General features: G+C 26.1%; 1 protein-coding gene across 1 annotated transcript; it reads right to left on the minus strand.

Annotated features, from left to right (window-relative positions):
• Nucleotides 1–1006: 1006 nt before the first annotated feature.
• LOC145932940 (odorant receptor 10-like) lies at nt 1007–9273 on the minus strand. The gene is made up of 5 exons (XM_083032165.1): nt 8867–9273; nt 7581–7680; nt 7391–7492; nt 1140–1298; nt 1007–1063 (listed from the first exon to the last, which is right to left on the minus strand). Exons 1-5 carry the CDS (start codon nt 9256–9258, stop codon nt 1007–1009), a joined length of 810 nt encoding a protein of 269 aa, XP_082888291.1. The 5' UTR covers nt 9259–9273.
• Nucleotides 9274–15377: the final 6104 nt, after the last annotated feature.

Raw genomic sequence — 15377 nt, forward strand, 5'->3', positions numbered from 1 at the left:
AATCAATAGCGCATTAATTATTTGTCGGCTAGCGTTTGATCTCTCATGATAATTAGTATCTAACTAGTATATTTTCCTATGATCATGAGAAATAAAGTTGAAATACGTGCGATATATGGCACGCATAAACCCCTCGATAATTAAGATAAATATCTATACTGTTGTTGATCAGCTATTTGCTTTTACTACTCTATAAACTTCATAATTTTATAATTTTATAATACGCATAGATTGCTATTTCATTTATTGCTCCGATTATTAACTTATAGCACTATTTAAATGTAAAACCACAAAATTAGAAAATTGTTCTTAATTTATTTTGATATAGTAGCGACGCTGCAAGTGTTATAAGAAATATTTAATGATTTTGATAATTGAAATAATACGAGGAAATATAAGTAAAATAAGAAACATGTGCATGCATGCACGCAAAGTGCGTAATTAATCTTGGTAGAAGTGACTAAGCGTTTCCATGGCAGTGATCACATTTCACTCTAGAATTTAGCATGAAACGCTAATAAGCATTATCTGTGAGATTGTCATGTTTTGTTCTCAGTTTGCAAATGAAAAAAATTTCGACAGTACCGCATGGCGCAAGTGTGTACCGAAACAGAAGATCTGTCAAATTTAGACCTGCGTTTATTCAACTTTATAGTGAATGCCACGCCTTTTATATTGGCGCAAGAGTGATTCAGATGTGGAGCGTTCCAAATTTTTAGAATAAGGCTTGGGCGTGGCACTCTTATGTGACGCTGACAAATGTTGTGGAACCAGTAAGGCAATTTCTATATTTTAAAAATTTGGATTTATCAATAAATTAAAGAAAAATAAATAAAATAGTATGCTATTAAATATATATATATATATATATATATATATATTAGTTACCACTAATAAAACAAAGTAATTTAAAATCTAAATAAATATATCTAATGTATATCTATACTTTTATTTTAACAACTCTCTTTTCTTTCTTTTATTTTACAGTTTTCTTTATTTGTTGGACTTATTCAGCAATCATTACTCTCATCGCCATAAAATATGACAAGACCTTGGTTACAAACTGTGAACATATGCAAGTATTACGCCACAAATATAAAAGTAATAATATATATTTTTAATAAAAAAAAGTTTCTCACATTGGCATAATATTCTAGAGTAAGGGCGGGTAATAAATTACCCATAGATATCAATAGTGGTTGTTGACTTTTTTGAAGCATTATGAAAATATCACTCTTCATTTTTTGCGTTTTACCAATCCATGACGTACCATATACCGACCAAGAAAGTCGCGTACTCTATAAATAAAAAAACAGATCACAAATTATATTTTATGTAATAAAATTATACAAGGTGTTCTATTTATTTGCACATTACAAATATCGTAAAAACTAAATATTGTAGAAAAATATTTATTTGATTGTGAGGAAAAATAGATAATCTTGATTATAGTTGATAACTTTAATTATTTTTCAAAATTATTTAAAAGTTGTCCTAGTCTTTTAAATGGAACCACCTCAATTTTTTTTTATATAAATCGATATCTAGCAATTTTTTGCATAAAAAGTTATAAGGATAAAATGACTATAACTTAAAATACAATAGTTTACGAGATATTTTATAGTTTATGTATAATCTACTATAAGAAAAGTCGTGTGTACCGTGAAGTGCTCCAAGTCGAATATATCGCACGTATTGATGCCGTTTTTCCGCGTATGTGATTGGCTCTCTGTCGATTTACGTTGTGTGTTAAATTCGTAGCATCGAAAGACTGTCATCGCGAGAGTTAGCAGTTAGCAGATTGACAGTTAGTCCAAAATAAAATTTAATAAACTAATATGTTTTAATTAATATGTTATAATACTATAAATTTGTTTAATATTTTTGACATTCGGGTTGTGCGATATATTCCTAGCATGGAGAGGCTGTCATCCCGAGAATTAGCAGTTAGCAGTTTGACTGTTAGTCCAAAATAAAATTAAATAAAATAATAATATGTTTTAAATAATATGTTATAATACTTTAAACTTGATTAATATATTCGCGGAAAAGAGGCAACAATATTTGCGAGAATCAACTTAATATGTCTTTTTAAAATAGAACTAGAACAACATAAGCGCGCGCTACGCCATTCCTCGATTTTTATATAAAAAAGAATGATGTTTTTAAATAAAGTTTGTTTAAACTTGTCTAATATTTTTTGACAGAAATCAGATGATTATAGCATTACATTACTAATTAAATTTTAAAATCAAAATATGTTATAAAAATTAAAATAATAATTTTATAAATAATATGTTATAATGCTTTATCTGCAATTAATATATTTGACAGAAATCAGCTGATAGCTGTCATAAACATTAATCGAGTTTAAGGAAATATAATATACATTATTTAAACCATATTATTATTTTAAATGTTATAACATATATTCATATTTTAAAAATAATTACCAAATTAACGTTTTAATCAGCTGATTTCTGTAATAATACTAAAAGCTTGTAGGCTGGTATGCTGATAGTACCATCATAATGTGCACACAATGTACAGTTAAAATATATGAAAGATTAATTTTTCGCGCGTTTTAAAATATAGAATATTAAAAATTTTAAATCGCTGATCCCATACGGCGCACAATTATATTACGTATATTAAATCAAAAAATTTGTAGGCTGGTATGCTGAAGGTACCAATATAATGTACAGACAATGTACAGTTGAAATATATATACGATTAATAATTGGCTCGTTTTAAAATATTGAAAATTATAATTTTTAAACCGCTGACCCCTTATGGCGCGGATTTATTTTACGTATAATAGATCAAAAAGTTTGTAGGCTGGTAAGTTGATGATACCAATATAATGTGCAAACAATATACTGTTGAACAATATATACAATTAATTTTTGGCTCGTTTTAAAATATTGAAAATAAAAACTTTTAAGCCGCGATTCCCATACGGCGCACAATTACATTACGTATATTATATCAAAAAGTTTGTAGGCTGGTATTCTGATGGTACCTTGATAATGTGTAGACAATGTACTGTTGAAATATATATAAGATTAATTTTTGGCTCGTTTTAAAATATTGAAAATTAAAACTTTTAAGCCGCTGACCCCATAAGGCGCGAATTTATTTACGTATAATGGTTCAAAAATTTGTACGCTGGTATGCTTATGGTTCCATCATAATGTGCATATAATGTACTGTTAAAATATATAAAAGATTAATTTTTGGCTCGTTCTAAAATATTGAAAATTAAAACATTTAAGTCGCGATTCCCATACGGCGTACAATTATATTACGTATATTACATCAAAAAGTTTGTAGGCAGGTATTCTGATGGTACCTTCATAATGTGTCGACAATGTACTGTTAAAATATATGAAAGAATAATTTTTGGTGCGTTTTAAAATATTGAAAATTAATACTTTTAAACCGCGATTCCCATACGGCGCACAATTATATTACGTATATTACATCAAAAAGTTTGTAGGCTGGTATTCTAATGATACCTTCATAATGTATAGACAATGTACTGTTAAAGTATATGAAAGAATAATTATGGCTCGTTTTAAAATATTGAAAATTAAAACTTTTATGCTGTGATTCCCATACGGCGCACTATTATTTTACGTGTATTATACCAAAAAGTTTGTACGCTGGTATGCTGATGGTACCAACATAATGTACATATAATGTACTGTTGAAATATATATAAGATTAATTTTTGGCTCGTTTTAAAATATTGAAAATTAAAACTTTTAAGCCGCTGACCCCATAAGGCGCGGATTTATTTTACGTATAATGGTTCAAAAATATGTACGCTGGTATGCTGATGGTATCAACATAATATGCATATAATGTACTGTTAAAATATATAAAAGATTAATTTTTGGCTCGTTCTAAAATATTGAAAATTAAAACTTTTAAGTCGCGATTCCCATACGGCGCACAATTTTATTACGTATATTATATCAAAAAGTTTGTAGGCTGGTATTCTGATGGTACCTTCATAATGTGTAGACTATGTACTGTTAAAATATATGAAAGAATAATTTTTGGCGCGTTTTAAAATATTGAAAATTAAAATGTTTATACCGCGGACCCCATGCGGCTCACAATTATATTACGTGTATTATACCAAAAAGTTTGTACGCTGGTATGCTGATGGTACCATCATAATGTGCATATAATGTAGTGTGGAAATATATGAAAGATTAATGTTTGGCTCGTTTGAAAATATTGAAAATTAAAATTTTTACGTCGCTGGCCCCATTCGGCGCACAATAATATTACGTGTATTATACCAAAAAGTTTGTACGCTGGTATGCTGATGGTACCTTCATAATGTGTAGACAATGTACTGTTGAAATATATATAAGATTAATTTTTGGCTCGTTTTAAAATATTGAAAATCAAAACTTTTAAGCCGCTGACCCCATAAGGCGCGGATTTATTTTACGTATAATGGTTCAAAAATATGTACGCTGGTATGCTGATGGTACCAACATAATGTGCATATAATGTACTGTTAAAATATATAAAAGATTAATTTTTGGCTCGTTCTAAAATATTGAAAATTAAAACTTTTAAGTCGCGATTCCCATACGGCGCACAATTTTATTACGTATATTATATCAAAAAGTTTGTAGGCTGGTATTCTGATGGTACCTTCATAATGTGTAGACTATGTACTGTTAAAATATATGAAAGAATAATTTTTGGCGCGTTTTAAAATATTGAAAATTAAAATGTTTATACCGCGGACCCCATGCGGCTCACAATTATATTACGTGTATTATACCAAAAAGTTTGTACGCTGGTATGCTGATGGTACCATCATAATTTGCATATAATGTAGTGTTGAAATATATGAAAGATTAATGTTTGGCTCGTTTTAAAATATTGAAAATTAAAATTTTTACGTCACTGGCCCCATTCGGCGCACAATAATATTACGTGTATTATACCAAAAAGTTTGTACGCTGGTATGCTGATGGTACCTTCATAATGTGTAGACAATGTACTGTTAAAATATATGAAAGAATAATTTTTGGCACGTTTTAAAATATTGAAAATTAACATTTTTACGTCGCTGGCCCCATTCGGCGCACAATAATATTACGTGTATTATATCAAAAAGTTTGTACGCTGGTATGCTGATGGTACCATCAATATGTGCATATAATGTAGTGTTGAAATATATAAAAGATTAATTTTTGGCTCGTTTTGAAATATTAAAAATTAAAATGTTTAAACCGTGGACCCTATACGGCGCTGATTCATTTTACGTATAATGGATCAAAAAGTTTGTACGCTAGTATACTTATGGTACTAAAATAATCTGCAAACAATACACTGTTGAAATATATAAATGATTAATTTTTGGCTCTATTTTAAATATTAAAAATCTATACTTTTTTGCTGGGAACCCATTAGAACTCAGATTCATATTATGTGTATTAAATGAAAAAATTTGTAGGCTCGAATCTATTTTGTACAGAAATAATCTGCATATAATGTGCTATTAAAAAAAACTGTTATATAATTTTTGGCTTTCTTTAAAATATTAAAAATCGATACTTTATTAACGCTAAGTTTATATAACGAAGAATTATACTATGTGTATTTAACGAAAAAATTTGTACGCTCGAATTTGTTTGGTATAAAAGTAATCTGTATGAAATGTACTACTAAAAAGAACAATCGATTAATTTTTGGCTCTTATTAAAATATTAATAATCGATACTTTATAATCGCGGATTCTATATAAAGCAGAATTATATTATGTGTATTAAACGAAAAAATTTGTACGCTCGAATCTGTTTGGTATAAGAGAAATCTGCATAAAATGTACTATTAAAAAAAACATTCAATTAATTATTGGCTTTTCTTAGAATATTCAAAATCGATACTATATAACCGCGGACCTTATATAAAGCAGAATTGTATTATGTGTATTAAACAAAAAAATTTGTACGCTCGAATCTATTTGGTATAAGAGAAATCTGCATAAAATGTACTATTAAAAAAAACATTCGATTAATTTTTGGGTTTTTTTAGAATATTCCAAATCGATACTTTATAACCGCGGACCTTATATAAAGCAGAATTTTATTATGTGTATTAAACGAAAAAATGTGTAAGCTCGAATATATTTGGTATAAAAGTAATCTGCATAAAATGTACTATTAAAAAAAAACAAGTGATGAATTTTTGTCTCTTATTAAAATATTAAAAATCTATACTTTATTGCCGCGGATCTATAAAACTCAGACTTATATTATGTGTATTATATAAAAAAAACTTGTACGCTCGAATCTGTTTGGTATAAAAGTAATCTGCATACAATGTACTATTAACAAAAAACGAGCGATGAATTTTCTTCTTTTTTTAGTATATTTAGAGATGAAACTTTGTAGCCACGAACCCTAGACTAGGGTTAGCAGACTTATATTATGTATATTATATAAAATAATTTGCATGCTCGTATTTATTTAATATAAAGAACCAATATAATTTATCGCTTGTTTTTTTCAATAGTACGTTGTTTGCAGATTATTTTTATACCAAATAGATACAAGCGTGCAAATTCTTTTATTTGATATACATAATAAAAGTTATCGCCATATAGGATCCGCTGCTACAAAGTATCAATTTTTGATATTCGAAGAATAGCCAAAAATTTTATTGCTTGTATATTTCGATAGTACATTGTATTATATATATAAAAGTTTTCTGCAAACAATGAAATATATTATTCGAGTTTTAAGTAGTTAACATATTATTTGTGATATTATTTATAACATTTTTAATTTTTATAACATATTTTTATTTTAAAATTTAATTAGCAAATTAACGCTTTAATTATTTGATTTCTGTCAAAAAATGTTAATCAAATTTAAACAAACTTTATATAAAAATATCATTTTTATAATATCGTTCTTTTTAATATAAAATTGAAGAATGGCGCGCGCGTAGCACGCGCTTGTGTTGTTCTAGTTATGTAAAATTAGAATATATCAATTCCTGATTGCTTATATCATATAGACTTACAGTTATTATTATTTTTTAGTGTATTATATAATATATACATATATTTATAATATTATAATATTAAATAATTATATACATACAATTTTGTTTTATATTTCTTTGGCTTATTTTATTTTATTTTATTTTTTTTTAATCAAATGTTGTTGCATTTTATTATTTCTAATGTAACAGATGTAATTTTAAGCTTAAGTACAAAAATTAAAGAAATATAAAAAATTTTTTTACTACTGAATATGAATGTCATCTAAATATGTCACATAATGATAAAATAGATATGTGCTTATAAGAGTTTTATTATAATTATTTATTATCTTGTTAGAGAACTTACGACTTCCCTCAAATCATCTGCTGTCCATGCTGTGATAAATAGTCGTTGTAAAGCAGCCACTACTATAGATATAAATTGAGGAATCAGAATACTAGATTGTACCTGCGTTTCCAAAATTAAAAACTCATAAATTGTAAATCTTAATATTTGCGCACTTATTTACATTTATATTATGTCAGAAAATGCTTACATATAATATAGGAAAACCACCGCTGATTACTGTAAATCCCATCGTGAAATTAGTTTTAAAAAGTATATGTTGAAGAGTCTGCTGTGCTTTTGAAGTAAATCTGTTCATATAAAGAAATTAGCAAATTTAAAAATAAAGTCATTATTATGTATTATTAAAATTATTAAATTTATGAAAAGTAGTAATAAAAAAGGAAATATGTGTAATGACACATGTGTAAAAGATTTTCGTTTATTCACATATTTTTATGTTTGGATGAAAAATAAAATTGCAGACTAAAATAATTCTAAAAATTTACTTTAAATTAAATACTTAAAATAAAAGTTTTCAACACTAACTAAACATTTTTAAATTTATTCATTTGCTCCCTTTCTACAAGTGTGTTTGAAATTACATTAAAATTAGAATTTTTGCGTTCGCAAAATTTTTTTGTTAGTTCTTGTATAGAATATACAAAACCTATAAGATTTTGCAAATAAACTTATTGAGAATCGATTTTCTTAACTATACTCTTTTTTTATTCTTTCTTTTTTAGTACTGTTTTTATAAATATTGATATAAATATCTCGAAATATTATTCTTTTAATGTATAATTGTCAGTTTTAGAGCATCCAAATAAATAAATTGGGACAATTTTGATAAAAGAATTTTGTCCTATATATTTTTTTAAAATAACATTATTATAGATATAGACAATTTTTCGGTAAATATAACATAATGCAGTTTAATAAACTAATGAAACCATACTGACAAACAAGTGAACAATATTACCTTACATGTGCATACAAATAACACGACGCCTCAAAAATTGTGTTATATTAAAATGTAAATAGAAATAAACATGCTATTACAATACTCTTTAAACTTTGTAAACATTAAATATAACATTGCAACATATTATAATTAAATCAATGTATATATACATATATATATATTTTATATCTATAAATATATATTTATAAATTTTTCTGATATTTGTTATTATTACACGCATAAAATTATATTATAAATACATAAAAAATTCATAGTTTTTTGATTTCAAATAAAATTAAAATATATAATCTTATACAATAAATAGCTGTTTAATAAATTAAAAATGTATGCGTATTAAATTAAGCTTTACTTTTTCTTGCTCCTCGCAATAGACAAAAAAATTATTTATCATAAATATATGGCAGCTACGCATATATTTACGTATGTATGTACTGATTATTTAAACTTCTTCAAGTAAAACGGTAGTATACTATTCTGTATTGTTTTGAAAGGAAATATTATTTCTATCTTACTCTATTATTTCCTGATGTTTCTTGATAGTCGATACGATATGAGCTTCATTAGTAGCGTGCTCTATTTCAAATGCCAACATCTCCAATCTGGATGCTGAATAGAAAAAGAAAACGGCAATCATAATGTCCGTATTAATACAGAAAGCAGTGTGCAGGCATACAAAAATATGTATGACGTAGATAATAAACTTTTGTAACAATGGTTCCGTTGAGAACGGATACCATGCGTTCAAAGGAAAATCTTGATGTGTAAATAAAGGGGCACAAATGACAGTAATTCCTGCTATACTGAAGGATATTGCAACAGTTGTTATAAATGTAGCGTAACGATCTATATACTTTTGCAGGATAATTTTTTCGCGATCGTTCGAGAACTTCATAAATTCCTCCATGTTTACCACCAGATTCTAAGGCACATTAGAAATGATTTGTAATATAGTTCAATAAAAGAAGTTTAAAATAATTATTTTTTAAAGGTATTTGTTAGCTTTCGTTGGCAAATTCCTCGGGTCATTTATATGATCCATATCTTAAAAATGTTTTACAAAACTCATGCTATAGTTGAAATAAATATTTTATATTTATTTTATATATATTATACAAAGATTTCAATATTTGTGTATTTTTATAATACTTTCTTTATATTGTCATTAAAAGTAAAATATTTTAAAAAATTTATAATCCATTATAAAATATTAATTTATAATATGTACAAAAGAAATTATTTTATATTTTATTATAAGTCAAAATATACCTACACATACAGCCCCGCCTCTCTCTCTGACGACGTTTATTACTTGGGAATAAATACTCGATTTTGATCTCAGACTTGTATTATATTACAATTTTGTTGTGGGTAAATTATGTATGTATAACGTATATAAGTATATATACATACATTTAATTAAATTGTTCTTTAATCTCTATAGTTTTTTTATTACTTTAATCATTATTACTTATTATTAAAATTGCGAATATATATGCATATATATATATATACATATATATATATATATATATATAGATGTTAATTTTTAAAGTTTTCACCCTGTTTATTTTGTGAACAATATTTTCGCAAAAATTTGTCGTTCACAAAATAAATAGGATGGAAACTTTTAAAATGTACATTCTGTATTTATCTTATGTAAATTAAAATATAAACCCACAAACACATACTGTGCAATATTATGAAATTATTGCACAGTATAAACCGATTGTATTATAATAAACAAATCTAATAATAAGGAATTTGTTGTAAAACTATTTAATTATAGTTATATATAATTATAATTCAAATTTATTATAATATAACATTTTTTCAACATTTTTATAATTATATTTTTAAAGCGACACATATAGTAATAAAATTATATAAATAAAAATTCTATTAAAAATAAAATAAAATTTAATTTAAATATTACTTTTTATAAATTGCTTCAAAATATTTAATTAATAATTTTTTCTACGTATAATTTTCAATTTTATTGCATTAAACTGCATTACATTCTATTTTATAAAAATATAATTACCATTTGTAAAGCTTTCATTTCATATAAGCTTGTTCTTTTAATTAATCTTATTAATTACTAACAATTTTAATTAGCGCAAAATAAATTATTAAAAATTATTAGCATCGAAAAATAATTATTAAAAATTATTAGCATACATAAAGAAGAATATTATTGATAAATATCATTACCTGTAACTGTTTTCTCTTAACTGTGCACAGAATTGAATTGATAATAGCTTCCATAAAAGCTGTTAAATGAGATACGTCTTTCATTAACTCGCCGACATCATTGTTTTTATTCTTGTAAGTATGTATCAACATTCCTATCCACGTCAATATGTATATGAAGATAGAAACGTAGTAATAAAAATTACGAAGAAGAAGTTTATTTTTTCCAATATCCGGATGCGGCGGCCATGTGTTAGTAATGGTTCCAAACACTCGGAGGAGGTAAAATATCTGTTGAAACTTCAGGTGAATACATGCCATATCGTGGTATCAATTTTTATTGTATAGAATATTCTAGGTAACTACAAGACACACAATAAGCAACGCATCACAGAATTGCAGGAAAAGATAGGGCAGTTGGAGGCGAAATAGTACAATCAATAGCGCATTAATTATTTGTCGGCTAGCGTTTGATCTTTCATGGTAATTACTAGTATCTACTCTCACGATCGTGGAAAATAAAGTTGAAGTACGTGCGATATATGGCACGCATCTCCTCGATAATTATAGTAAGTATCTATACTGTTGTTGAGATCAGCCTTTTGCTTCTACTACTCTATAATTTTTATAATTTTATAGTACGTAGATTGTATAGTACGAGGTTGAGAGAGAAGTACGATAGATTTTATAGTACGTGTAGACTATTTCATTTAGTGCTCCGATTGATTACTAATTTAAAGCACCTTTTGAATGTAGAACTGCAAAATTAGTTGTAGTAAATTGTTCTATATTTTGCTTTATTGTTGATATAGCAGAAATTTTTAGGAAAGTAGTATAAATTGCGTAATTAGCTTTAGTAGAAATATTGACCTGGCACTTGCATGGCACTGATCACACTCTACTTCAGAAGCTAACATGACACGCTAAACATCATGTGCAAAATTGTCATGTTTTGTCCTCAGTTTGCAAATGAGAAAAATCTCGACAGTAGGTATTTGTTATGGCGTAAGTATAAAGCGCATCAGAAGCCCAGTCAAATTCAGACCTGCATCCGTTCAATTTTATAGTGAATGCCACGTCATTTATATTGGCGCAAAAGTGGATTCTGATGTGAATCTTTCTAAATTTTTAGGATAAAACTGTAACGGGATAAACTTGCATGACACTCTGACAAGTGTTGTGGGGCCAGTAAGGCAATTTCTATGTTCCATAAATTTGGATTTACCAATAAATTAAAGAAAAATATAAATAATATCTGATTAAATATCACTTGACACTTATAAAATAGGGTAACACAATTTAAATACTAATTGTAAGTAAATAAATCTCTATTTTTATTGTAACATTTTTTTACTCTTTCTCTTTTATTTTACAATTATCCTTATCTATAGAATTTAGGCCGCAATCACTGCTCTCATCAATATATAAATATTCTCGATTAAAATTTTTTGACAGAAATCAGCTGATAACTATCAAAAATATTAACCGAGTTTAAAGTAGCTAATTTCTATCAAAAAATATTAATAAATCTTTTCATCAATAAAATCGCGCAAGAATGACCGCAATAAGACTCTAAGACTAGCGGTGTCGCTAAGCACACCCCATACGTCCGCCACGCTGCGCGTTTTGCGCGAGACTGATCGTCAATCTCGCAATCGCAACGTCTTAAGAATCAGTCTCGCGCGAGACGCGCAGCGTGGCAGACGTATGGGTTGCGCTTGGCGATACCGCTGCTCGGAGTTGCGATTAGTTTCGCGCGAGACGTGCAGTGTGATGGATAAAGTATTATAACATATTATTTACAACATATTACTGTTTTAATTTTTATAACATTACTATAAAATTTAATTAGCAAATTAACGCTTTATTAATATATTTTGACAAAAATTAGCTGATTAAAGCGTTAATTTGATAATTAATTTAAATAATATAATATGTTATAAGAATTAAAATAATAATGTTATAAATAATATGTTGTAATACTTTAAACTCAAATAATATTTTTTGACAGAAATCAACTGACTAACTATTAAATATCTTATAAAAATATGTTATTAAATATTTTATAAAAATTGAAATAATAATGTTTTAAATAATATGTTATAATACTATAAATTTGATTAATATTTTTGACAGTTATCAGCTGATTTCTGTCAAAAAATATTAATTGCGGAAAAGATATTATAACATATTACTATTTTAATTTTTATAATACATTATTATTTTAAAATTTAATTAGCAAATTAATGCTTTAATTAGCTGATTTCTGCCGGAAATTATTAATAAAGCGTTAATTTGCTAATTAAATTTCATAGTAATAATATGTTATAAAAATTAAAACAATAATATGTTGTAAATAATATGTTATAATACTTTATTTACTCAGTTAACATATGCCTTTTTAGAAAGGGAAATAGAATATATTCTAAATAAAAAATCTTAAAAAAATACTCTATATACATATAAAATCCATCGATTTTGGTCTTATGTTAGAAATTTTTTAGAACATCACAAATTTGACGTTTGTAAAAAATTGTTTTAACGTAATTTATCATGCTACTGTATGTAACATATAATTACAATTTTGTTTTAAATTAATACAATAGTATTATATAAAAGAGTGCTTAAAACCAAATGTTAATAAAGCACAATTGATTTTTTATCTTTTATAAAAAATATCTCATAAATCTTTTCGGAAGTTCGTCCAGAGCAAGAGCAAGACGAGAATAAAAGCGAGTAAAGCATAAATAAAAAAAAATGTAAAAGAAGATATGAACAAATTACAGATATAATAAATATGGATTGGAAAATACTTTAATTACATAAATATGTACATACATATTTATATAATTAAAATTTAAATATATTGTAATATAAAATTATATCAATATTTTTATAATTATATTTAGAATGTATTATATTTAGCTTAATTATATTTAGAATGTAATACAAAATTATATAATGCGATATAAAAAAATTTTCATATAACTTAACACATAAAATTATATTAAAAAGTAAAATTTCATTAAAAATAAAACTATATTAAATTTAAATATTGTTAATTTTTACAAATTGGCGATCCAAAATATTTAGTCAAATAAATAATTATTCATTAGCAATATAATTAATATTTGTAAAGCTTGGACTTTATATAAACTTATTTTCTATTCAGAAATCAATTATATTATTAATTACTAACAATTTTTTAATCAGTAATTAATAAAAAATTATCGCAAAGATTATTAAACAAAGATTATTAAACATTATTAGCATAAATATATTAGGAAAATATATTCAATATATATATATATATATATATATATATATATATATATATTTTATATCATTACCTGTAGTTGTTTTCTCTTCATTGTGTATAGTGTATAAAATTGAAATGAAAATAGCTTCTATAAGAGTTGTTATATGAGACAAGTTCTTCATTATCTCACTGACATCTTTGTTTCAATTTTTGTATATATACATTAACATCGATATCCACACGTAAAAATAGCAATATAGTATTATAATGTACGAAAAAGAAACCTTTTTTTCCCAATATCCGGATGGCGGCCACGTGTTGGTGAAGGTCCCGACCACTCGGAGTAAATAAAGTACCCGTTCGAACTTCAGGTGAATGAATACCACATCCTGGTCGTGGCATTTATTAACGTGAAGTTCGAACAGGTACTTTTGTTATATAGAATTCTGGGTAAATACGAGGCATTAAGATATATATCAAAGAAATATGTATCAAAGGAAAAGAAATGGAAGTTGAAAGCAGAACGGTGCAATCAATAGTGCATTATTTATTTATTCGGCTAGCGTTTGATCCCTCATGGTAATTACTAGTTCTTTTTACTCCCATGATCGTGGAAAATAAAGCTGAAATACGTGCGATATATGGCACGTATTTTAAACCCCTCGATAATTTCAATAAGTTTCTACTATTGTTGTTCCGCTTTTTTGCTTCTACTACTCTGCAATTTTTATAATTTTAAAATAGTATAGCATAGATCGCTATTTTATTTATTGCTTCGTTTGATTGTAAACACGAAGCACTATTTGAATGTAGAACCGTAAAAAATAATAAACTCGCCAATCAAAAACAATAAAAAATTATACGAACTTTATAAATCGTAATTTTATTATGCGCAAAGTAAGAATTTAGATAGATTCAGTAATACGAGTCAACAATTTCTTACTATATTCAGTCTTTTCGTCGCGTAATTACTCTGACATGAGCATAAAATAATAAATACGAGTCAAAAATAATAAAACATAACACACAATTTATATATCATAATTTTATTATTCATAAAGTAAGAATATAGATAGATTAAGTAGTACAAGTCAACAATTTCTCACTACGTTTAGCCTTTTCGACGCGCAATTATTTAATCATTAACATAAAATCATAAATGCGAGTCAAAAACAATAAAAAATAACACGCACTTTATATATCATAATTTTATTATGCGCAAAGTAAGAATGTAGATAGATTAAGTAGTACGAGTCAACAATTTCTCACTACGGTTAGTCTTTTCGTCGCGCAATCACTTAATTATTAACATAAAATCGTTAATGCCAACCAAAAACAATAAAAAATTATACGCACTTTGTATATCATAATTTTATTGTGCGCAAAATAAGAATGTAGATAGATTAAGTAGTACGAGTCAACAATTTCTTACTATATTCAGCCTTTTCGTCGCGCAATTATTTAATCATTAACATAAAATCATAGATGCGAATCAAAAACAATAAAAAATTATATGCACTTTATATATCGTAATTTTATTATGGGCAAAGTAAGAATTTAGATAGATTAAGTAG

Source organism: Prenolepis imparis, unplaced genomic scaffold (genome assembly GCF_030444845.1).
Source record: "Prenolepis imparis isolate NDT839.2.m4 unplaced genomic scaffold, iyPreImpa1.0 SCAF_2, whole genome shotgun sequence".
Taxonomy (NCBI): domain Eukaryota; kingdom Metazoa; phylum Arthropoda; class Insecta; order Hymenoptera; family Formicidae; genus Prenolepis; species Prenolepis imparis.

Excerpts from the sequence above, each read along its gene's own strand:
- LOC145932940 (XM_083032165.1), bottom strand. The coding sequence starts at position 9,258 with ATGGAGGAATTTATGAAGTTCTCGAACGATCGCGAAAAAATTATCCTG. Across the intron at positions 7,681-8,866 it reads AAACATCAGGAAATAATAGA|ATTTACTTCAAAAGCACAGC; the intron begins GTAAGATAGAAA and ends TTATATGAACAG. Across the intron at positions 1,064-1,139 it reads CTCTAGAATATTATGCCAAT|TTTGTAACCAAGGTCTTGTC; the intron begins GTGAGAAACTTT and ends ATATGTTCACAG.